At 40.2% G+C, this 25,940-nt stretch overlaps 1 protein-coding gene across 1 annotated transcript in view; it reads left to right on the forward strand.

Moving 5' to 3' along the window:
* Positions 1-25,940, forward strand: part of LOC139456380 (sodium- and chloride-dependent GABA transporter ine-like) — a 114,321-nt gene that overhangs the window by 67,377 nt on the left and 21,004 nt on the right. The window contains exons 3-10 of the mRNA XM_071238042.1: positions 10,418-10,703; positions 11,188-11,320; positions 16,146-16,280; positions 17,724-17,827; positions 20,027-20,151; positions 23,341-23,453; positions 24,590-24,730; positions 25,005-25,104. Coding sequence (XP_071094143.1) covers positions 10,418-10,703; positions 11,188-11,320; positions 16,146-16,280; positions 17,724-17,827; positions 20,027-20,151; positions 23,341-23,453; positions 24,590-24,730; positions 25,005-25,104 — 1,137 coding nt within the window. The remainder of the gene's footprint in view (positions 1-10,417; positions 10,704-11,187; positions 11,321-16,145; positions 16,281-17,723; positions 17,828-20,026; positions 20,152-23,340; positions 23,454-24,589; positions 24,731-25,004; positions 25,105-25,940) is intronic.

Consider the following 25,940-nt stretch of genomic DNA (forward strand, 5'->3'; position numbering starts at 1 on the left):
TACGTCTCTCTGATCATCTCTTTGAAAACAGCCCATCAGATTACAGGAGGTGAATTTACAGAAGCGATCACCATCAAGGCATCTGATCCCAAAGTCAATGTCTCAACACTTAGTGCTGATTCTGCATTGCACCTATGCCCACATGGAGACGAAAGTGATATCAGCTAATGCCACATATGTGCTTCTTTTACTTCTAGCACATTATGACTCAATGACATATAAAAATCTCTGCATGAAAGCTAGCACTTCAAAGGCTCCAAGTACTTTCCGGTACATGATATCCACAGAGGGCTTCGTGCTGATCAAGTGGACACAATACTTTCATCCAATATCAACACGTGGCTATACATCTCAGCTCAGTGGTCATGGCAAGAGGAAAGCATGGCAAGTGATCATCACATGGACTTGATTGGGCTTGGAAAAGGTCTTCTCACTGAAAACATAGCAATATCATCATAGAAGTTCATCTGAAAGCTGTATGGCATGACCGAGTCACACATAGACACATGCGACAAAGCACGAGTCAAGTTTTTTATAGGTCGTACGCAAGACACTCTTCCACTGACCTCAGATGCTGCCCCATGCCATATCATGGGTGCATGTTATCAAGCAAGTATCAGGAAGCAAGCGCATGTTCCTTGTCCAGATCTGCCTCCACTGAGAGAAATGGGATGGGTGTACCAGGACGGCCAACTTGTGCCAAGGCTCATCTCACTGCCTCCTATATCATCCTGTTGCAGTGAGATCATATCATGTGGGTGCATGAAGGGATGTCTCCGGCAACATTGTAACTGCAAGAAACGACGCCTACCTTGCATTAAAGCATGCAAGTGCAGGACATTTTGTGACAACTGTCGGAACGCCAAAGACGATGACGGCAGCAGTGAACAAGGGTACCTGCTTAATTATCCAGGTACAAATTGTGGTACATCAGTTTGTTGGTCTTCAGTCAAAACATTAATGAGAACTATCTGTGTCATATATTGTGTGTGAATTACTAAATAATGAAAGTTGCCTAATACATTCATGGCTATGTATGCATCTAAAAAGGTTCATTTACTAATATTTAAATTTTCGTTGTGTTCATCAAAATTCCTGCATCCTAATTAGCTGAATTAGTCACATGTTATTGGATTCATTTCCCAATGACGACTTTTAAGGAATGTTTGAGAATCACAATATTACAGTCGACAGAATTCCCTTTCTGCACACCTGTATCGTACTGCACAGGACATTTAGCAAAATATATGCATGTTCATTGTCCAAACAACCCTTTGGGACTGAACCCGAGAACGAATGAAACTGTGTGCAAGCTTTGCTCGCCTGTTTTTTTACCCCCTCACCTCCATTCCACAACTTTCATGTCTTCGGGTTTTATTTCTAACTGGCATTTTTCCAACTGTGTCTTCCCGTTCTCAGGGACCTAATGTTTGAAGCTGGCGGTAACTGCCATGCCATTTGAAACAGCTGCTGCTTTCTCCCAGACATATTTGTTCCTGCTCGTTACAGTCTGACTGTTGCAGTTCTTCTCGTCTTTTGCTATATTGACAGGTCCTATGAACATTATTTTCGATTCATACCTCAATGAACCGAAAAAAGTTATCCTTCAGCTTTTTCCCAGACTTTCACCCACAATGCAATACAAAGCTTTCTGGAAATCTGGAAAAATGATAAAGGAACACTTGTACTTTTACATGTTCCCTTTTTTGTTTCCCTCAGTATATAGGACATTCTCATTTACATTTTATGGCCAATTGTAGAGAGTTACATATACATATCAATAAGTAAGCAGGCGGCTTTACAATCGCACAATAATATCAAGATACACTGACGTCTATCTAGAAATATGACACAAAAATGCAATTTTTTTAATGAAAAATAACTTACATGATTGTCATTATGTTCACCTGCCATTTATGGCTCTTAAAACTCAAATTCATGCATGGCATACACTTGATTTGGATTCGGCATATACAAACAGGTGTGAAAGGAATCTCATTTATAAATTAACAGAATTTGCTTCCACCTCCTTAAATATAGACATTTTTGTAGATTCTGCCTAGTCTATCTATGCATGTATGATCATTGTCCTCATGTCGTGAGTATACCAACAGGGTGACATTTGAAAATTAGAGTAAATCAAATATTCAGAATCGTTGATGTTGTTACACAGCCTGCATTCATAACAAGAGAGATCACACAACAATTTATGAAACATTTATATGTGGCAGTCTAACTAACATCCAATTAGTCACAATAATGATAAGCATGTGTCAGTGGATGCAATTAAAAAATCTTACTTCTTGCTAGAATATAGTCCCAATTTGTCCCAATAAGGTCCAATGAATATTACTCTGCACGTAAATCCATTAAAATCCAATTGCAACACATCTACCCAAGGGAAGAGACTATAAAACTTTCCACACTTCGTTAACTAAGTTGAAATTCTGTTGTTACATTTTGGCTCAACTAACAAGTCTATGCATAGTCCAATCCAAATCGCATAATGAAATCGCCATCATGTTCGTAAACTTCTGTGCAGATTTCTGTCGATTGCAGGATTTGCAAAGCATGTGTACAGCCAACTCTACGTCAACACACTTCTTGTATTGATAGTGAAGCTTTTCAATTCCAGTCAGGAAAAAGTTTTCTGAAACTGCTGACTATTTGATTGCTCACTGGTTGCTGACTGTTTGGCTGCTGACTGTTTGGCTGCTGACTGTTTGGTTGCTGAATGTTTGGCTGCTGACTGTTTGGCTGCTGACTGTTTGGCTGCTGACTGTTTGATAACTGATTGTTTGATAACTGATTGTTTGGCTGCTGACTGTTTGATAACTGATTGTTTGGTTGCTGACGGTTTGGCTGCTGACTGTTTGGCTGCTGACTGTTTGGTTGCTGACTGTTTGGCTGCTGACTGTTTGGCTGCTGACTGTTTGGTTGCTGACTGTTTGGTTGCTGACTGTTTGGCTGCTGACTGTTTGGCTGCTGACTGTTTGGTTGCTGACTGTTTGGCTGCTGACTGTTTGGCTGCTGACTGTTTGCCTGCTGACTATTTGGCTGCTGACTGTTTGGCTGCTGACTGTTTGCCTGCTGACTATTTGGCTGCTGACTCTTTGATAACTGACTGTTTGGTTGCTGACTGTTTGGCTGCTGACTGTTTGGTTGCTGACTGTTTGCCAGCTGACTATTTGGCTGCTGACTCTTTGATAACTGACTGTTTGGCTGCTGACTGTTTGGTTGCTGACTGTTTGGTTGCTGACTGTTTGGCTGCTGACTGTTTGGCTGCTGACTATTTGGTTCCTGACTGTTTGATAACTGAATGTTTGGCTGCTGACTGTTTGGTTTTGCTTGCTGACCGTTTGATAACTGATTGTTTGATTACTGACTGTTTGTTTGATGAATGTTTGGTTGTTGAATGTTTGCTTGATGAATGTTTGGTTATTGTGTGTTGGCTGCTGAATGTTTGGTTACTGAGTGTTTGGTTGCTGAATGTTTGGTAATTGAGTGTTTGGTTGCTGAATGTTTGGTTGTTGAGTGTTTGGTTGCTGAATGTTTGGTTGTTGAGTGTTTGGCTGCTGAATGTTAGGTTATTGAATGTTGGGTTGTTGAGTGATTGGTTGTTGAGTGTTTGGTTGCATGCCCGAGATAGTTGTCAAGTGTTCAATATATCAATGTGTTGAGGTATTCTGAAGTGTGAAGTCTGAACATGAGATATGCCTTTGTACATTTATTCATCAATTATACACTGAATATGTATTTGTTTTACATAGAATTTATTCATCAATCATATACTGTATATATGTTTCTGTAATACATGTATATAGAAAACTTATCAGTAAATCTTTGTGAGTACATGTGTTATGTAATTGTGGATTTGTAAATGAGTGAGAGTGAAACTGGGGGAGATCCAGCAGGGGGCAGATCCCAAATTGTTAAGAAATGGAGGTGGTCAGTTGTGGCCCAGGCAGACATCAGAAACTGTTTGCCAGCTTCTTCAATCACACTTAACCTCTGCTTGTATCCCCAATTCCAGATCCTCTTGAATTTTAGCATGATTGGAATTCAATCATCTGTCATGAGATTCAGAACGGAATAGGTTGTCACGATTGTGTCCACATGAGTATTCAGAACAGAATAGGTCCCAACGTATCCCACGATTGTCTCCACATGGGCATTCAGAACAGAATAGGTCCCCACGTATACCATGATTGTCTCCACATGAGTATTCAGAACAGAAAAGGTCCCCACGTATCCCATGATTGTCTCCACATGTGTATTCAAAATAGAATAGGTCCCCACATATCCCATGATTATCTCCACATGTGTATTCAAAATAGAATAGGTCCCCACGTATCCCATGATTGTCTCCACATGAGTATTCAGAACAGAACAGGTCCCCACGTATCCCATGATTGTCTCCACATGTGTATTCAAAATAGAATAGGTCCCCAAGTACCCCATGATTATATCCACATGTGTATTCAGAACAGAATAGGTCCCCACGTATCCCATGATTGTCTCCACATGCGCATTCAGAACAGAATAGGTCCCCACGTATCCCATGATTGTCTCCACATGTGTATTCAAAATAGACTAGGTCCCCACGTATCCCATGATTATATCCACATGAGTATTCAGAACAGAATAGGTCCCCACGTATCCTATGATTGTCTCCACATGAGTATTCAGAACAGAATAGGTCCCCACGTATCCCATGATTGTCTCCACATGTGTATTCAAAATAGAATAGGTCCCCACGTATCCCATGATTGTCTCCACATGAGTATTCAGAACAGAATAGGTCCCCACGTATACCATGATTGTCTCCACATGAGTATTCAGAACAGAATAGGTCCCCACGTATCCCATGATTGTCTCCACATGTGTATTCAGAACAGAATAGGTCCCCACGTATCCCATGATTGTCTCCACATGTGTATTCAGAACAGAATAGGTCCCCACGTATCCCATGATTGTCTCCACATGAGTATTCAGAACAGAATAGGTCCCCATGATTGTCTCCGCATGAGTATTCAAAATAGAATAATTCCCCACATATCCCATGATTATCTCCACATGTGTATTCAAAATAGAATAGGTCCCCACATATCCCATGATTGTCTACGCATGAGTATTCAGAACAGAATAGGTCCCCACGTATCCCATGATTGTCTCCACATGTGTATTCAAAATAGAATAGGTCCCCACGTATCCCATGATTGTCTCCACATGAGTATTCAGAACAGAATAGGTCCCCACGTATACCATGATTGTCTCCACATGTGTATTCAAAACAGAATAGGTCCCCACATATCCCATGATTGTCTCCACATGTGTATTCAGAACAGAATAGGTCCCCACGTATCCCATGATTGTCTCCACATGAGTATTCAGAACAGAATAGGTCCCCACGTATACCATGATTGTCTCCACATGTGTATTCAAAACAGAATAGGTCCCCACATATCCCATGATTATATCCACATGAGTATTAAGAACAGAATAGGTCCCCACGTACCCCATGATTGTCTCCACATGCGCATTCAGAACAGAATAGGTCCCCACGTACCCCATGATTGTCTCCGCATGAGTATTCAGAACAGAATAGGTCCCCACGTACCCCATGATTGTCTCCGCATGAGTATTCAGAACAGAATAGGTCCCCATGTACCCCATGATTGTCTCCTCATGAGTATTCAGAACAGAATAGGTCCACACGTATCCCACTGTTGTCTTCTTACGTCTTACTATGTGACAAACCTCCTTCCTGCGTAAACTGCTCTGGTAATCATCCCTCATCTTCCAAAGATTGTCCTACGTGGAAGCTACAATCTAAAATTTCATGTATGAAGCATGAGTGTAACATCCCTTTTCTGGATGTGAAGAGAATTGTTCTTGCTCAAGAAAAGTCCGGCCCAAGTTATGCTGCTGCTGCTTCTGTTTCAAGGCCATCTCCTGTTATCATTCCAAAGACTGTTTCATGCCATTCAGTCGGTTGCCAGACTGTATACACATGGCTGAAAGCTTCTGCTCCTACCTTGTTGTCTGCTGCAGTCAAGGTTAGGCCTCAACAAGCGACCTGAAGTTCACAAACCATCACTACATCACAAACAATAATTCAATTGCAGGCATCTTGTGATAAAGATTCATCTTTATCTCAGAAACTATCATCATCTCTATCAGTGAAACCTGACTCAGAAACTAAAGTGAAACAACAAAAACAAAAACAAACCCAAACCAAAAACAGAATCATCCAAAAAGTATCAAAGTGGCAGAGCCTCGAAAGGGGCAGATAACCAGGTCCAACTTTTTGATAAGTATGGATCCTTTGAGGATATGGAGGTGACTGACAACAGTCATCATTGTCATCATAGGACACACAACTTGTCGCCCTCAAGGAAGGTGAGGAGTAGATCTCCCGTCAATCCTCCGAAGAGATAGCTTCTTAGCATGTTGTACAATGGAATTGTAGTGGACTGAGAATTAATTTATCGAATTACAGGTCTTAGTTCAGGATTTTAAAAATTCAGCATTCTGTCTGCAGAAAAAGTATCTAAAGCAGTTTAATGCACATCATTATTTTTCACCTTTGGGTGAAAGGGCCACTGGAGGAATTTCAATCATTGTTAAGAATGATGTTATCCACAGCCCTGTTATACTTAACACTAATCTCCAAGCTCACTGTATATTCCTCCTTCGTAATCTCTTAACCTGACTGATCTTTATGCTCTCTATGATCAACTCCCCAAACCTCGTATAAACAAATATGGGTCATTTAAATGGCCACAACCCCCTCTGGGGTGGAACAAGCACTAACACTAAAGGTAAAATACTTGAAGATTTCATCTCCAATAATAACCTCTGAAAATTTAATGATGGCCCAAGCACTTATCTGCATCCTGCAACTGGGACCTACTCTTCACTCAATTTGTCACTAACTAATTCTAACCTTCTCAATGAATTTGAATGGTCAGTCCACAATGACCTTTGTGGAAGTGACCATTACCAACTATCATTAAAACAACAAATCCATCTGATATTCCACCTTCAACAAGATGGAATTTCAAACATTATGCACAAACAAAATGAATCCTGATTGTTTCAGTGATGTGGCTGATCTTATTCAGCTGTTTTCTGACGTAGGGCAAGCTCATGATACTGCTACAGGTTCTGATAATATCCATCATCAATTACTTAAACATTTACCTGATTCCTGTTTAGAGACATTGTTAACTACCGGTATGTTTGAAAATATCTGCACCACAGGTAAATTCCCTTCATTGTGGAGAAATGCTGTCATAATTCCAATACCAAAACCTGGCCGTGATCAGACTGATCCTTCAAATTATGGACCAATATCACTTACCAGCTGTGTTTGCAAGACCATGGAAAGAATGGTAAATAAAAGATTTATATGGTATTTAGAAACCAATAATCTTTGAACAAATATTCAGTGTGGTTTTAGAAAAAAATAGAGTTACCATTGACCCCTTGGTTAGACTGGAGACCTTTGTGAAAAATGTTATCATTAATAAACAACATGCGGTATCAATATTTATCGATTTAGAAAAAGCGTATGATACGACCTGAAAACATGACATTTTAAAAGATCTTCATGAAATGGGATTGAGAGGATGTATGCTGAGTTTTGTATCTCAAGTTTTAACAGATAGACATTTCCAGGTTTGTGTAGGATCCACCTTGTTTGATTTTTACGATCAAGCTCAAGGTGTCCCACAATGTAGTATATTAACTGATGGTAACTTTGTTTAGCATTAAAATTAATAGTTTATCTAAGGTTTTAAATGACTGTTGACGGGTCTTTGTTTGTCGATGACTAATGTATCATGTCAAGGTAAAAATATGAACACGATTGAGGGACAGTTGCAACTTTGTCTAAATAAGAGCAATGATTGGCCAGAGCGGAACGGCTTTAAATTTTCTACATCTAAAACAAATTTACAAATGGATCCAAGGATGGTGATGCTGTTGCTAGCACCACTGTTGTTGGATCCAGAACCATATCAACTAGATTACCAGGTATCTCTTCCATTTTTACAGCTGAATCATAGGCTATTGTAACAGCTCTAGAATATATCAAACAGTCTATAAACATCAGCAATTCATTATTTTGTCAGACTCTCTGTCTAGTCTTCAGGCTGTTACAATAATTTGTGTCAGCATCCAGTTTTACTTGACATAATTGAATTACATAATAACCTTGCAACAGGCCTATGTGACAGTCTTTTGCTGGTTACCCAGCCATGTTGGAATCGTTGGTAACACAATGGCCGATGTTGCAGCTAAAGCAGCTCTCACCACATCTGTGAAACCACTTCTAATTCCATACAGCCATTATAAACCTGTGAACAGATGTTACATCCGAGACCTGTCAAAGATCTTTTTAATTTTTAATTTTCATTTAATTATTGTTTATTTTTAAAGAAATAAAATTATTAATAAATTTTGAAACATATGTTTTGTAATTAATAAATGATCTTTTTAGACTTGGTAGAAGGAAATTAGTTAACTTGGATTGTTAGTGGCTGTACCCTTGATGGGGGTTGAAGTAGTGTAAAATGATTGTCCCCCAGAGAAGGTGTGTAAGACCACATCATTCGAAGTAATTGTTCTCTGCCACATTTTTAATCATAGAATATGTGTTCATTCTGGCTTAATTTGACAATCATTGCCAACACCAGAAGGGATGATGTGCATCTGGCTGGGATCCATGCAGGTAGGAAAGGTACTGTAAGGCCCCAGGGACCCTAGCATGGCGATCTACCTTCAGCTGCTGGCGATCTATAGCCCTTTTTTATGGGCTAGTTTTAAATAGTAATCTGTGATATTCCAGTTATTTTACTGTGCATCAATTTAATCTAAATATATGTATTCTTAACGTATAACTGGGCGGTCGGGTAGCCTATTGGTTAATGCGTTTGCTCATCACAACGAAGACCCGGGTTCGATTCCGGACATGGGTACAATGTATGAAGCCCATTTCTGGTGTCCCCCGCCGTGATATTGCTGGCATATTGCTAAAAGCGGCGTAAAACCATACTCACTCACTCACTCACTAACGTATAACTTCTCGTCATGATATGGCTGAAATACTGCCGATGTGACTCACTCACTCTCGATTGTCTTAACATGGGTATTTAGAATCAATGCATTGCCAGTAGATTTCATAAAGTAAGAAAATAATCGATTTGTTTGCAGCATGAGGTTTATGTGCCAAGTCTGATTGACCAATCTATATTTCTTTCTCCACAATATGTACCTTTTTGTGACCTCACAGTTGTTATCCATATTGTATTCAAAACTTTCATTTATCATCCTCTTCCACAAAGGAGTTTGTCTGTCCGTCCATATGTTCGCTTCTCAAATGGGACATAGTTGCTCAAAAACTATTTAAGTTGAGAAATGAAACTTTACACACTGATGTAACGGGTCATGATCTTATATGAGTTGGAAAATTGGTGTCTTAGCGGGAAGTGTCGAGTGAGTTGTTCCCCACACATGTAGCTGGGCAACATGGATAATCACAATGACTGAACAATCGCTGCCAAAAGTGAAAGAGATATGACAATTGTTATTGGGAGGAAAGGTACAGATAGTTGATGTGAAAATTGTAAGAATATGCGGGAAAGACTAAATTTAACCCCCCTGTTTATATAATGGACTTGTCTGACATTGTTGCTGTCCATTTTCTATTTAGGGACTCCTCATTATTTAAATAGGAGTAGATATCTTTAAAGCATGTACCTTTTACTTAAGTCCTTATAGTGGCTGTACATAGTGTTGATATCTCATTTAAGAAATAAACAATTAAAGAAGAGACACTAGTCAAGCCTAAGTTCAATAATTGGTGCCATAAATTATTTTTTTACAGAGCTATGGCTCTTGCCCTGTGCTTTTCAACTAAGTGCATAGTGACTGCAATGGGGACAGCTTTTCTCAGAAACTACTGAAATTACATGAATGAAAGTTTGCTTGCTTATGTAAGAGATACTTGTCAAGACTGTTTGAAAATTGGTAACGTAAATTACTCTTTTCCAGAGTTACTTCCCTTGTTTTTAGATTTTGAGCATACACAGTTACAGCCCTTGATCCATGTTATTTTACAAAGTGCATTGTGTCTGCAATGGGGACACGTTTTCTCAGAAACTACTGATGATACGTATCTAAGAGATACCTATCAAGACTGAGTATATTTTTCCAGGGAAGGGGCCTTTTGTAATAATTTCACTTTTAATAAAAACAAAATTGGTGACATAAAGTGACGCAAGTACCTATCTCTTCTTATGGCTTTATAGGACTCTTTTTCTATAGTTTATGTTCACTACTAATGTGCCCCATGGCGGGGGATAGTAATAACGCTGTTTTCTTGCTTAATCTGTAGTGATGTAATTTGTAGGTGCAGGTCTTGCGACAGTGGTGATATCATTCCTCTTCACCACCTACTACATCATTATCATCACCTGGTCCTTCTACTACCTGTTCAGCACATTCCAGGCGGAGTTGCCGTGGAAGGGATGCAATCACACCTGGAGTTCTGACATGTGCTGGGAGGGAGATGCCAAAAATGTATCTGCTGCCACAGTGTTCCATTACCTTGGTAACACAACAAATTCCAGTTTTGACATTGACATGGACATGGAAAGGACTAATAAGACAAGATCACCAACGGAAGATTTTTATTAGTAAGTAGATGCATTTCAGTCATAAGGTTATTTTAGATCACCTGTACTGTGAGTTCAGGTGAGCTACAACGTTTTGAGGACTCAATCTTCTGTCCTTTAAAAGCTTGCTGTGATGTAACAGAAGCTTGTGTGGAAATCACATGAAAATATTTGATATTGTAAGAGGGTTGTGAGGAGACTGGAGGTAATTGGCTCAGTGATAGTGAAGGTGTAGTGTGTAGAATAGAACAGGGTGAATATAAAGATGTAATACAGGAACAGGGTGAATATAAAGATGTAATACAGGAACAGGGTGAATACAGGAATATGATGCCAGAGATTATGGCCACAATGTAAGATTTGTTGGGTATGTTATGTTGTTTGGTCAGGCTTGATAAGGCCTTGATGTGGTATGGTGTTAAATGTAGTGTGAACATGTTGAAGATTGTTGAGGTGCAGCAGAAGCCAACCCTGCTGTTAATAAGGAATGTGGATTACCTTGCAGCCAGCGTGTGTTGGAGCAGTCATCAGGCATCAACGACCAGGGAAAGATCCGGTGGGAGCTGGCCCTCATCCTGCTGATGTGCTGGACACTGGTGTACTTCTGTATCTGGAAGGGGCCCAAGTCAACCGGCAAGGTGAACACAATTCCCGACGCTCATAATGCTGTAATATATTTTATAGGCCCAAGTCAACCGGCAAGGTGAACACAATTCCCGACGCTCATAATGCTGTAATAAATTATATAGGCCCAAGTCAACCAGCAAGGTGAACACAATTCCCGACGCTCATAATGCTGTAATAAATTATATAGGCCCAAGTCAACCGGCAAGGTGAACACATTTCCCACCGCTCATACTGCTGTAGATAATTTTATAGGCCCAGGTCAACCGGCAAGGTGAACACATTTCCCACCGCTCATAGTGCTGTAGATAATTATATAGGCCCAAGTCAACCGGCAAGGTGAACACATTTCCCACCGTTCACAGTGCTGTAGATAATTATATAGGCCCAAGTCAACCGGCAAGGTGAACACATTTCCCACCGCTCACAGTGCTGTAGATAATTATATAGGCCCAAGTCAACTGGCAAGGTGAACACATTTCCCACCGCTCACAGTGCTGTAGATAATTATATAGGCCCAAGTCAACCAGCAAGGTGAACACATTTCCCACCGCTCACAGTGCTGTAGATAATGATATAGGCCCAAGTCAACTGGCAAGGTGAACAGATTTCCCACCGCTCACAGTGCTGTAGATAATTATATAGGCCCAAGTCAACTGGCAAGGTGAACAGATTTCCAACCGCTCACAGTGCTGTAGATAATTATATAGGCCCAAGTCAACCGGCAAGGTGAACAGATTTCCCACCGCTCACAGTGCTGTAGATAATGATATAGGCCCAAGTCAACCGGCAAGGTGAACAGATTTCCCACCGCTCACAGTGCTGTAGATAATTATATAGGCCCAAGTCAACCGGCAAGGTGAACAGATTTCCCACCGCTCACAGTGCTGTAGATAATTATATAGGCCCAAGTCAACCGGCAAGGTGAACACATTTCCCACCGCTCACAGTGCTGTAGATAATTATATAGGCCCAAGTCAACCGGCAAGGTGAACACATTTCCCACCGCTCACAGTGCTGTAATCAATTATAAAGGCCCAAGTAATCATGCAACCTCGAAAACGTTTACACTGAGTTTTCCAAACGACAGTTACAACCCGTACGACTGATTCTGTCAAGATGATCGTCTATCTCTCGCTTCCGCTGCATAAACATTTGAATGAATGAGGCATTGCACAGTAGGTGCCATACAATCTCAACCATATATTAGACATTCAGTAATGATCGTTTGTTCAGTTTTCAAAACATAAATCGAGAACTGTGTCAACATATTTTCCAAGCGTAGTCTGAAATGAAAGTCGCCAGGTTGAAACGAGTGCCGTGAAGCTCGAGAAAGCTGCTTTTTAATTGGCTGATGTCAACTTCTTATTTGTCATTTCAGTAGTCGGTCAAAATTCGCAAAAGGTCGTTCTGACGTGACCAGTAATGGGATGTCCTCAGATCTTTGTTTAGAGAACCTAGATCTGATTTTAATGAGATTGAAAAACACATCAAAGTCATATTATCGATTTGTTTTAATGTTCAGATTTTATTTGTCGTCATATATTTTTCTTGAATTAATGTCGAAAATGTGTTGGGGAAATACATGTTTATATATTACTAATAAAACATTCAAATAAAAAATTATCAGTACCGTATTCGACCCATTAAGCTCCCAGGGCGCTTAAAAAAAGACAGAAAGGGTGGACGCTTATTGGGGACAATTCAGGTCAAATTGGCGTAAGCCTTACCGTATTTTCTTGAGAATAGTGCGCACTTTTTTTCCAAAAAATACAGCTGTGTAGAAGGGGGTGCGCATTATACACGAATTAATGAGTTTTGGTGTTTTTTCCCCCATGGAAAGACATTACTGTGAGCACGTAACACCGGAAATACCAAGTCAACAAATCCATACTGAAGTTTGCAAATTATTCATGTTATTACACTGTCTGGCTATAAAAAGTATTCTTTGTATATCTGGACTTTTGTTTGTAACTTATTTTATTAATTTTATTCAAAATTCCTTTTAATATTGTTTTAATTAATTTCGGCAAAATCGTGTGTGAAGCGATCGGAAGATCGCACAACTCACCGTTATTAACAGCAAACTCGGTCAGATTGCCGCTATTGACGCCTTGAAACAAACTTAAGTTGACAGAGAATGGATACATATATCATAAATGCCATACTTTGAATCGTTAAAAGTCATATTTGTTTTTGTTGGTCGATTCTATGTCCACATGTAATTCTCGCGATCACGAGATCACGTGCACGGGAGCCTTGACGGTGAATGGTCAGACTGGTTGCATGTAAAAAATAATACCCGGCAATAGCGATCAGCTGCTTCGCTTAGGGTTATTATTATTTTAAATATGTTTAGTAAAAGCTGCATCTAAATTAACAAGATATTGGAATTTATCATAAAATGAATAGGTTTCTCAGCAGGATAAAGCCAACGGATAAAAACGATATCCGTTGGGGTCATATGCGGATAGAGATGCAAATATCAAAGGTCAAGTAGGGACTACTTTCGCTGTTTATAAACAAACATGGCGTCGCCCTCTTCATTTGGCGATCGAGTCAGAATTAACTTTCGGGAATCTGGATAAACTACAGGGATAACTGCTATCATCATCAAAAGAACAGTCTAATATACTGAAAATCAGTGTCTAACTGTGACGTAGCTAAGGCATTTTATAAGTTTTGGCAACTTTGGAGATATAAATTTCGAAACAATTTTGCGAGGGCACTAGCCCTAGCCAAGTGGGATCAGTATCCATATCTGTGCTTGTAGACCTCTGCGGCTTGAAACCTTCTCCACAAATTAAAATAGTTGGATTTGGAACCAAATATGTTTGAATTGTTACCTTGTTTCGTTTTGTCGCTGTGTGTACATCTGACTACACTTCTTAACGTTATGACAGACCGATGGTCAACAACATCTGACCGTGGCCGTGACGTCTCATAGACTAGGGTTAGAGTAGCTTCCCTTTGACAAAGGGCAGTTACTCTAGCGGACAGACCGATGGATTGCTGCGAAAGGCAAATAAAAACAATTGTTGTTTTGCGTATATGTTCCTTCGCAACTGTATAAGAAACAGATTTCAGTTGGAACTATGTTTGCTACTGTCACTGTCCGACTGACCCATCACTTACCCTATGACGTAATATATATTAATGTGCGCATTCCAGGAAAACTCGCAATGTTTCAGTAATGTTTGTGAGAGAGGGAAAGCAATTTTGAAGCACAGAATTAAAGCACAGAATGACATTATATGAGAAAGAGGTTATCACGCTTGTGTGTTTGGGGATGGTAAATATCCTGTATTAGGAATAAACACTATGTATTAAGCTCGCCAAGGCTCGCTAAATACAATGTTTATTCCTATATGCAGGATATTTACCATCCCCAAAGGATTAGGAATAAACATTGTATTTAGCGAGCCTTGGCGAGCTAAATACATAGTGTTTATTCCTAATACAGGATATTTACCATCCCCAAACAAACTCGTGTGATAACCTCTAAATATTATTCCTGATAAAAAAAATAGTTTCAGATACAACTTTTGCCGATCCTTGCATTTAAAATCCTGTTAAGTTATATCATTGGATGTGTCTTGACCGAATCACCGGTAGATTCAAAGAAAACGTGTGTACAGCTGATTGCTGTGTCCGGCTTAGTTTATGAGAAAATACACAAGGTAATCTTAATCCCTGGATATAAAACGATGCCTAGCTGAACAAAAAATACAAATTTAAACGGTAAATCAACATGTCTGGTGATTTTTTTATCTCAAATTTCGAATTTGTATACTGACTAAGGTTCACATCACCCATTCGTTTGCTGGACTTTGCTGAAGGGGTACAGTGTAATTTTTTTCTGCACATAATATTCAAAGTCACAAATATCTAAAATAAACAGAATACAGTCATGCCCCGCTTATACGGACTTTAAATATCCGGAAACCTCGGTTCCCGGACGATTTTCATTTAAAACAAAATAATTACTATGTAAATTTTCGGAACTGGGAAGGAAGGGGGTGGGGGGAATATTGGGGGAGGGGCGCTTAATGGGTCGAATACGGTATTTTTTTTGAAAAAATTTATCTGTCATAAACAGTCCCAAAATTCAGGAAATAGCATTTAAGAGCATCTAGCGGGTATTTGTAAAATTATATTTGCTTACATATAAAATAAGCCTAGTTGCACCCCTGCCAGTGAATGAAGTCGTCCATGGCTGTGCTGATTGTAAATTGAAATAAATGTCCTGGGCTTATAAGGACCTGTATTGCACAGAAGACACATGTGTTCAGCAAATAATTTGTAGCGCACTGACATGTGCTAATGAAAGATCAGATAAAAGTCATTGTAATCAACTAAGATCTGTCCCATTATTGGAATTTTGCTGGTTGTAGTCGGAGACATCTTGGTAAAGGGAATTAACTCCAGCCTGGATATTATGAACTATTGTTTACAAGGCTACCAGAATGGTCAGTTGTGAATGCATCTATTGCACATATACAGCAAGCCCGGGAGGTTAACAGCAGGGTGTCGGAGTGTATCAGTTACATGTCAGACCGTGGCGCTGATGGTTAATGATAAACTGTTGGGGAGGGCCATCAATTTATTTTATGGTTCTGATGCCATGATATAACTTGAATACTGTTCGAGGCAGGACTCACTCACTCACTATATGTTATTGTTAGCTGTATCTCCTTCTCCTGACAGATGTTTTTGTGTCATACCTTAATTGTGTCTTGTCACAGCAAGGTGTATTGTTACACCCCAAGGTGTCTTGACAAAAACTATTTTGCTGACATGTATGGCACAATGTGATCACTCCACCATTGTGTACTGAAGGTTGTGTACTTCACGGCCACATTCCCCTATCTGGTGCTGGTCATCCTGCTGGTGAGAGGGCTCACGCTGGACGGCGCCATGGACGGCATCCGATTCTTCATTGAACCAAAATGGGAACAGCTTTTGGATGCCAAGGTAGGTCACTTGTCTCCATTGTGAAAAGATTTGTGATGCAAAAGTAGATTTCTTGTCTTAAATGTACATTTGAGATGCAAATGTAAGCAAGGATTATATCCTACCTAAATATTATCCCGTGGGAAGTTTTACTCTAGGGTATAGTATCCTACCTTAGTGTGGGAAATCTGGGATAGGTTATGTCCAAAAGTTAAAGGTAATTCATCCCAGTGCAACATACCTAAGTGGAAATAGGTGAATCAGTGTATATTATCCCATGACAGACTGACATTGTCAGTTGATTTGATCAACCATGGATGGAACAGAGTATTCCAAAGTATTCAATTACTTAAATAAAATAAATAGGATAAATAAAACTAGCAATAGGTTTAAATATTCTAGTGTTATTTATGTTGATACTTACATTTTCATCATGTTTGGTTGGGGTATGGGGGGGGGAAATATTTGTTGATGGGATTAAACACACTTGTATGGGTTCAAATTCACTAGGGAGAATCATCCTGACACTACAGAATTTTATCCCGGGATAAAAAAATAGGGTACAGATAATATTCGCTCTTACACAAACACGGGTCACTTGTCCCAAATTTGAATAGGTCCAGGAAGCCAATAAAGATCATGAATCACAGAATAGCTACACGATACAAAGACCGGAAACCAGTTCCAAATGAGCTAGATTCTAAACGCAAGTGAATCGCTTGTCTTAAATGGGAATAGCTTATTGATGCAAACATAGGTTGCTGGTCCAAGAGGGTACGGCTTAGAGATGGCTCCAATGGGAATAGGTTATAGATGGATAAACACCCCCCTGGTGTCTTGGATATAGGCTTTACTCAATTCAGAAGTTGAGACGTGGGTGCCTGGTTGTACAACATGTTCTACAACGTGCTTCCTGGTGCTGTGCGGTTACCTGGGGCCTGGGTGGCCCAGTTGTCTAAGGCACTGCGATTCGCTGTGCAGAGTTAAGTCCCTTGGGTATGCGAGAAACCTATGATTACGGGTTCAAATCCCGGTTCGCCCCAATTATGTTTCTAGGTTTGTCAGCACCATATCCGTGTTCGTGGGTTCCACTGAAGTGGTAGACACTCTGAGACCTGAATCACTTAGGGCTTTACTCCCACATTAAGCTGACACGCAAGGATATAACTGGAATACTGTTAAAAGCGGCATTAAACCCAACTCACTCACTAACTCACTGTGCAGTTACCTCCCTTTCCTTTCCCACCCCAGAGACTGCTGATCATGAGTTTGAATCCAGGACTTAAACCTGTTATGATCCTTGGTCTGTTAGCACCATATCACACTTGTCCTTCCACCTTACGCTGACGCTTGATGTGATTCTGTTGCATTGGGTGGGTGACTTGCTGTGTGCAGCAATAAACAACAAACAAACAAACATAGACTGTGTTCAACCCAGCTAACATTATTCATATGTTCCAACAGGTTTGGGTGAACGCTGCTGCACAGACCTTCAACTCCCTGGGCGTCGCGTTCGGCGGCCTCATCACCATGTCCAGCTACAGCAAGTTCAATAACAGCATTCTCAGGTGAGTTATCTTCATGTTTGACTTCTGTTTATTGTACAAATTGTTTCACCATTGTTTTCTCTATCTACCTGACTGTCCTCCTGACATTTCTGTACAATCTGTGTCTATCATCATCATCATCTTCATCTTCATCATGTTATGTATATATACCCATGAAGATCCAGGATAGAATAGGTCTACAGCAACCCAAGCTTGCCGTAAAAGGCAACTATGCTTGTGATAAGAGGCGACTAACGGGGTCATGTGGTCAGACTCACAGCTTGGTTGATGCATGTTATCGGATCCCAATTGCGTGGATTGATGCTCATGATGTCAATCACTGGATTATCCGGTCCAGATTCGATTATTAACAGACTGCCATCATATGGCTGGAATGTTGCTAAGTGCAGCATTAATCAACAAACAAACAATATATATATATATATATATATAACTGTCAGAATGTATGATGGCCACTATTGTTTGTGTCACCACTGCTCATGTTCAATGTCTGTCCAGGGCTATGTTCTAGGGAGGACCATTAGGACTCCTATGTTATGTTGATAGCAGTACTGGTAGTGGTGTATTTACAGATGTCATAAGCTCAGTCAGTAGATGTGTGTGTTATCAGAGCTTCCTGATTTACAGTAGCTCATGTTGTAGTCTGTTGTTAACTGTTCTCAATGGAATACCCACAGGTCTCTTCAAACAAGAAAAACGACTTGTAGGATACATACTGGAGAAATAGTCTTTCAAAATTATTGCTAGTATCTAGCGCTGTATTATGCAGTGTCAATTATCATTGTCATTAATGTAATGCCAAATTGTCATGTACATAAAACTTTGCATCACTGGTTTGATCAATTCTTACATCCTTTATTCACATTTATGCGTCCTTTTATACATCATTCATCCCTTTATCTGTCTTGTCTTCTTCTTTCTATCATCATTCTTATTAAAATATGTAAAGTGATTGTATCATAATATTATCACGAAAAACATCATTTGGATAATATAACATATACATCTTGTTGACACAATATTTTGAATTGTTAAAAGGGCAGTATATTCTATTTTGCTGAAGCACAATTGTGTATACTGTCATGTTGTATTTCAGGATGTCATAATTACAGGTGTCTTTTTGTGTGTAGGCGTTCGCTTTTTCATACACACATGTATAAGATGAATAGTGTGAATGTTGTATGGAAGTTGGAGACTGTCTCATGTCTCCGCTGATGCTGACTCATATTCTGCCTAATGTTATTCAAATCACTCATTTTCTTTATACTGCAGTAGTTGTTTATTTTACATTACTTTAAGGTTTTAAAGTTGTTTGTAATGAAACGTTTGTGTTAAATTACATTAGCTCATAAGAGATTTATTTTAAGGCTTTTTGATATTGTATAAACTTCATGCCAAAATATTTACCCTTTTCATATCTAAGAAGTAAATATTGCTGCATTATGAATGTGATTTTTTAAAATATTTTGTTATCCAGTGATTATGCTGGAGTCATCATCATGTAATATAGTGCTCTACATTATTTCACATATGATTTCTTTTCATCATCTGTGTTGACGATTGAATAACATGTGTGCCATTCAAATTTTTTTTTTTTTTTTTTATTTATTTTTTTATAAAAAGATATGAGGCTGAAATCAGCTTTTCATCTCAAAACTTTATTGCATTATCGGAAAGAAATATTTGTAAGACGGTAAGTGTTTCAGATAACTCATCAGGTCCAAGTTCAAGTGAAGTGTAGAGTAAATTGTGAGGATGGAAGTTTGATTGCTGTTTATGATCTTGTGGTGTTGTGTGTGTGTGTGTGTGCGTGTGTGTGTGGGGGGGGGTGGCAGCGGCGGCGGCTAAGGTTTTTGATCATAGGTGGTAGGGGTGGGGTGGGGTGGGGTTAAGGGTTTGGTGCCACGTGGTTAGTGTAGGAATATTGATTGTGGGGGCGATGATGAAGGTCTCAAATATGTCTAGAAAAGCCAACATCTGTGTCCCTGTTGTATTTCAATCCTAAGATTTGTTAGTTTTCGGATGCTATGGAAGATCAAAATGGATTTTGAGAGGCTAATGAAAACGATATACAGTTTGTAAAAGATATTAACTCGGTAGAAACCCTAGAATAGGAAGTCGGCTTGACAAATTGAATGACTGATTTTTTGGGCCTAGTCACCACTAGACATGTTCTTCATAACCTTATCTGCCTTCCAGAGATGTGTTATCTTTGGCGGTAGTCGACGCTTTTACCTGCATTCTGGCTGGCTTCGCGATTTTCTCCATCTTGGGCAACTTGGCCCTGACACAGAATAAAGACGTAGCTGATGTGGTTCAAGAAGGTGAGTCCTGGCCATTGCAGCCAGGATTTGCAGAAGGTCAAGGTCATGGATTGAGTCCATGGCCACTTGCAAATTTGAAGGTCAAGGTCATTTGAAGGTCCCCGATTTATGGTCATGTTTTCAGTCTTGTCAGCAATTCTTGTAAAACATAACATAAATTCCTCAAATTTCTTTTCATGATGAATGAAATGGTCTATCCCTTTTGTCAAATGACACATAGTTGGTTGGATCATGAATTCAGAATGATTTTGAAAGCAATGAGAAAGTCTTACTATCATCTTACTGCCCTTATTTCATTCATGTGTGTTTCATGTTTGCCAAATAACACTGATGCATGTTTCAAAAATATAAACCAAACTTGAGGAATTTCTTTTTTCCTGTCTTCATCTTCATCTGACCTTGATGCCTTGTCTGAAGTAAACCAAATGACCTATTTTAGATTCAAAAGCTTGCATGAATAATTTTTTTCCAGTAATGGACCAAGAAGCCACAGGAAGTACCACTTGGGTAGCATCAGTTATTGTTGACATGCATGCTGTGTGGCTGTTATTTGAAAGAAGGACAGCAGGACTGCTATGTGTATGATATGTCAACACTATCAGTGTCCTCACATGATACACTTGCGTTGTAGCCTGTGGGAGCATGATCTTTGTGTGATTTGGGAGATAACCTACTTCTACAGTGAAAGTACAGTGTGTTTATTTCCCATGATTCTTTGGTGTTAGTGACTGAGTGAAGCAGCAGGCACCAGTATTGAATTGTGTCAAATCTGAGTTATGGAAAAGTTGATAAATAGTTTGTTCCTGTGTGTGCTCAACCTTGTTTTTTGTAACTGGTCCGTCATGTTATCGTGTATTGCGACACATACTTTGATTATTGTAGTAACCGCATTATTTCAAAATAACAGCCAGCTTTGATTGACAAAGAAATACCTTTCCAGAAATATTTAGCCTCTGCAGTGATTCTGCTTTAAATGAACTGTTTCAATCAGAAGTGGCTGTTCTGATTTGAAATCTCTGATTGACAATCAAAATCTGGTATTTTCCAAATTAAGGGTAGGTGTGGGTTCAACTGTATTTCAGTAATATCTTGGCAAACATGTCATTTTTTATTTATAGTGGAGAAAATGTCAAACTTGATCCATATACCACTTTAGAGGGTGACACAGCTAGGATGTTTATCACACAAACCATAATGTCCTCTCCCATCAGAGAGCCCACAGTAGCCAGCCAATCAACAGACACACTGTCCTTAATTGATGGTTTAAGATTTCACTACATGACATTGAGCTCACTTTGAATGCATCTACCGAGCTACAGTGATTTGGCACTATTTTATTCCAAAGATTCATTGCTAGCAGTGATTGTTTTCATCACAACAAAAAATGAGGTTGCCACTGTGTATAGACATTTAGGTTTTTTTCTGGTATTAGAACCCTTGTATTTCGGGGATCCATGTTGTAGTTAAGAGTTGCTTTTTAAAAGTCACCCTTAAATCATCACCCATTAAAATATATTTTAAAGGTAACTATGAAGCCATGCTCAGATGGATACAGGATAAAGTTAGATGCATAGTGATTAATCTGTCTTGAGGATGGAGCTCATTTAAGGGACAGGGAAGTCTGTCTGAGGGGAGGGGGTTCATCGTAGGGACAGAGAAATCTTCCTGAAGGGTTTGAGCTCATCTAAGGGACAGAGAAGTCTTCCTGAAGGGTGGAAGCTCATCTAAGGGACAGGGAAGTCTGTCTGAGGGGTGGGGGATCATCTAAGGGACAGGGACGTCTTCCTGAAGGGTGGGAGATCATCTTAGGAACAGGGAAGTCTGTCTGAGGGGTTGGAGATCATCTAAGGGACAGGGAAGTTTCCTGAGGGTTGGGAGCTCATCTCAGGGACAGGTAATTCACCTGAGGGCTGGGAGATCATCCAAGGGACAGAGAAGTCTTCCTGAGGGGTGGGAGATCATCTAAGGGACAGGGAAGTCTTCCTGAAGGGTGGGAGATCATCTACGGAACATGGACATCTTCCTGAGGGGTGGGAGATCATCTGAGGAACAGGGAAGTCTGTCTGAGGGGTGGGAGATCATCTAAGGAACATGGACGTCTTCCTGAGGGGTGGGAGATCATCTTAGGAACATGGACGTCTTCCTGAGGGGTTGGAGATCATCTAAGGGACAGGGAAGTCTGTCTGAGGGGTGGGAGATCATCTAAGGAACAGGCAAGTCTGTCTGAGGGGTGGGAGATCATCTAAGGGACAGGGAAGTCTGTCTGAGGGTTGGGAGCTCATTTAAGGGACAGGTAAGTCTGTCTGAGGGCTGGGAGATCATCTAAGGGACAGGGAAGTCTTCCTGAGGGTTGGGAGCTCATTTAAGGGACAGGGTCTGTCTGAGGGCTGGGAGATCATCCAAGGGACAGAGAAGTCTTCCTGAGGGGTTGGGGCTCATCTAAGGGACTGAGAAGTCTGTCTGAGGGGTTGGAGCTCATCTAAGGGACAGGGAAGTTTCCTGAGGGTTGGGAGCTCATCTCAGGGACAGGGAAGTCTTCCTGAGGGGTGGGAGCTCACCTTGGGGACAGGGAAGTCTGTCTGAGGGTTGGGAGCTCATCTAAGGGACAGGTAAGTCAACCTGAGGGCTGGGAGATCATCCAAGGGACAGAGAAGTCTTCCTGAGGGGTGGGAGCTCACCTTGGGGACAGGGAAGACATTAGACACATTTACTAGTCCACCAGACAAATACACTGGTCCACTAGACAAATACGCTGGTCCACTAGACACATACGCTGGTCCACTAGACACATATGCTGGTCCATTAGATACATATGCTGGTCCACTAGACAAATACAATGGTCCACTAGACACATACACTGGTCCATGAGACAAATATGCTGGTCCACTAGATAAATTTAGCAAATATGATATGTCAATCTCTATCTTTAGCAGAATAAAAGTTGGTGTGAAACATATAGTCTGCCGTATTACAGTTGTCTAGCATATGTACTGGGGTGTAGAGATTTTCTGTGTAGTGCTGATCCTGTTGCTATGACAGAAAGTTATGTTTGTGGAATCCTGTCAGTGACCTGGTGCATCTTGCATGTGATGGTGACTTCATCTGTGACATGTGTGCATCACACATGATGGACTCCTCACATCCCGAAGTCCATGCCGCCCAAATGTACAACATCCATGTTTGTTGCAGGTCCTGGCCTGGTGTTTGTCATCTATCCAGAAGCCTTCACCAGTATGCCTGTCTCCCAGCTGTTTGCCGCACTTTTCTTCTTCATGCTCATCTGTCTGGGCATTGACAGTCAGGTGGGTAGCACAAACAGACGGAATTATAACTGTGAATCTGGAATCTGACAGATTTAACTCTTGATGTCTATTTATCACTAAAATGTTGTTTATCACTAAGTCCTATGGCTAGTCCTGTTGACAGCAGAAGAAGTTAAAATCCCTGATGTCTAAATATTGTTGATCATAAACACTTGTGGCCACTGACAGTCCTGTTGGCGACAGAAGAAGTTAAAATCCCTGATGTCTAAATATTGTTGATCATAAACACTTGTGGCCACTGACAGTCCTGTTGACAGCAGAAGAAGTTAAAATCCCTGATGTCTAAATATTGTTGATCATAAACACTTGTGGCCACTGACAGTCCTGTAGGCGACAGAAGAAGTTAAAATCCCTGATGTCTAAATATTGTTGATCATAAACACTTGTGGCCACTGACAGTCCTGTTGGCGACAGAAGAAGTTAAAATCCCTGATGTCTAAATATTGTTGATAGTAAACACTTATGGCCACTGACAGTCCTGTTGGCGACAGAAGAAGTTAAAATCCCTGATTTCTAAATATTGTTGATCATAAACACTTGTGGCCACTGACAGTCCTGCTGGCGACAGAAGAAGTTAAAATCCCTTATGTCTAAATATTGTTGATAGTAAACACTTATGGCCACTGACAGTCCTGTTGGCGACAGAAGAAGTTAAAATCCCTGATGTCTAAATATTGTTGATAGTAAACACTTATGGCCACTGACAGTCCTGTTGGCGACAGAAGAAGTTAAAATCCCTGATGTCTAAATATTGTTGATAGTAAACACTTATGGCCACTGACAGTCCTGTTGGCGACAGAAGAAGTTAAAATCCCTGATGTCTAAATATTGTTGATAGTAAACACTTATGGCCACTGACAGTCCTGTTGGCGACAGAAGAAGTTAAAATCCCTGATTTCTAAATATTGTTGATCATAAACACTTGTGGCCACTGACATTGATGGTGGCTTTATTCCGTGATGTTGACTGCCCCCAACTCACCAGGGGCGGTCGGGTAGCCTACCCACTCACTCACTCACCCAACTCACCAGTGCTGGTGATAAGCCGCCATGTAAGTATATTCAGAAGCATTCAACGAACTGACATGTGACGACAGAAACTGTTGATGTTTTCAGTTTGCCTCCGTGGAGGTCATTGTTACTGCCATCTCTGATCACTTTGGGGAAAAGATAAAAAAGTATCTCCGCCGGAAGGAACTCCTGGTGCTAATTGTGTGTTTGGTGTCTTGCGTGTGTGGCCTGCCAAATATAACTCAGGTAAGGCCCTCTGTTCCCAAATGTCCCTCTGGTAGACCGCTTCAATGTTATTGAACTAAATTTTCAGTAAATGGATACAAATGTGAGCACTTATTACATATTTTCATTCATTTCTAGTATAGCATCGTTTATAGTGCTGCTTTATGTGTTGATTTTTGTCTATTGATCAAAAGTAACATGTCGTCTCATTGTTTCCCTTCCATAGAAGCTCTTTGAATAGAATAACAAAAAACATTTCATTACAAAAACGTTAAAGTCGTGTTTATCTTTGCAGGGAGGGATCTATTTTTTCCAACTGATAGATTACTACACAGCTGCCTTATCACTCATGGTGCTGGCATTCTTTGAAGTGATTGCTGTCACTTGGTTTTATGGTGAGTTGTCCTGGGAGCAGAACAATATTATGGGTGCATGGCCATTCGGCTATAAAATGCAAAGTTAGAATAAAGGACAAAAATATGCAATAATAGTCAAATGTTGTGAATAAAGTATTAAATGTTACTAATAAAGGTAAAAAAATGCAAAGTTCAAATCAAGGTCAAAGTACACAATATAATTGTTAAATGTTCCAAAAAGATGTCATTTGAAAAGAAAGAACAATGTGTACTGAAGAATGTCAGTGCACACGAAAGGACAGTGAAAGGACATGTGTGAGAGGTTCGATCGCACTTTATGTGACATGTTGGGAACCTTATCACCTGATCAGAAGAGTGATTGGAAATCACATATAGGGCCTCTTGTACATGCCTATATATATATAGGCACGAGTCAACTGGACAGAGACCATTCTTTTTAATGTTTGGTAGAGAGCCACGTCTTCCTTTAGATCTTGCTTTTGGGCTAGAACTTGGTTTGACACAGAAGTCACTTGCAGAGTACACCAGATTACTCAGAGAAAGATTGAAGAAATCTTATGAACTGGCTGTGGCCTCAACTAAAACATCTCGAGAGAGGCAGAAGAAAGGCTACGACATTAGAGTGAGAGAAGCCACACCACAGACTGGAGACTGCGTTCTAGTGAAAATATTGGCATTTGATGGTAAACACAAGCTCTCAGATAAGTGGGAAGAAGATCCTTACATCATTCTGCAAAAGCCCAATCAAGGTGTGCCTATCTTTGTAGTGCAGAAAGAGAATGGTGAAGGTCGACAGAGGACTTTACATAGGAATCTTCTCTTGCCCATTGGTGCTCTTCATGACCCTGGAGAGA

The sequence above is a fragment of the Haliotis cracherodii genome, unplaced genomic scaffold, assembly GCF_022045235.1.
Source record: "Haliotis cracherodii isolate W230 unplaced genomic scaffold, xgHalCrac1.p SCAF_11, whole genome shotgun sequence".
Classification (NCBI taxonomy): Eukaryota; Metazoa; Mollusca; class Gastropoda; order Lepetellida; family Haliotidae; genus Haliotis; species Haliotis cracherodii.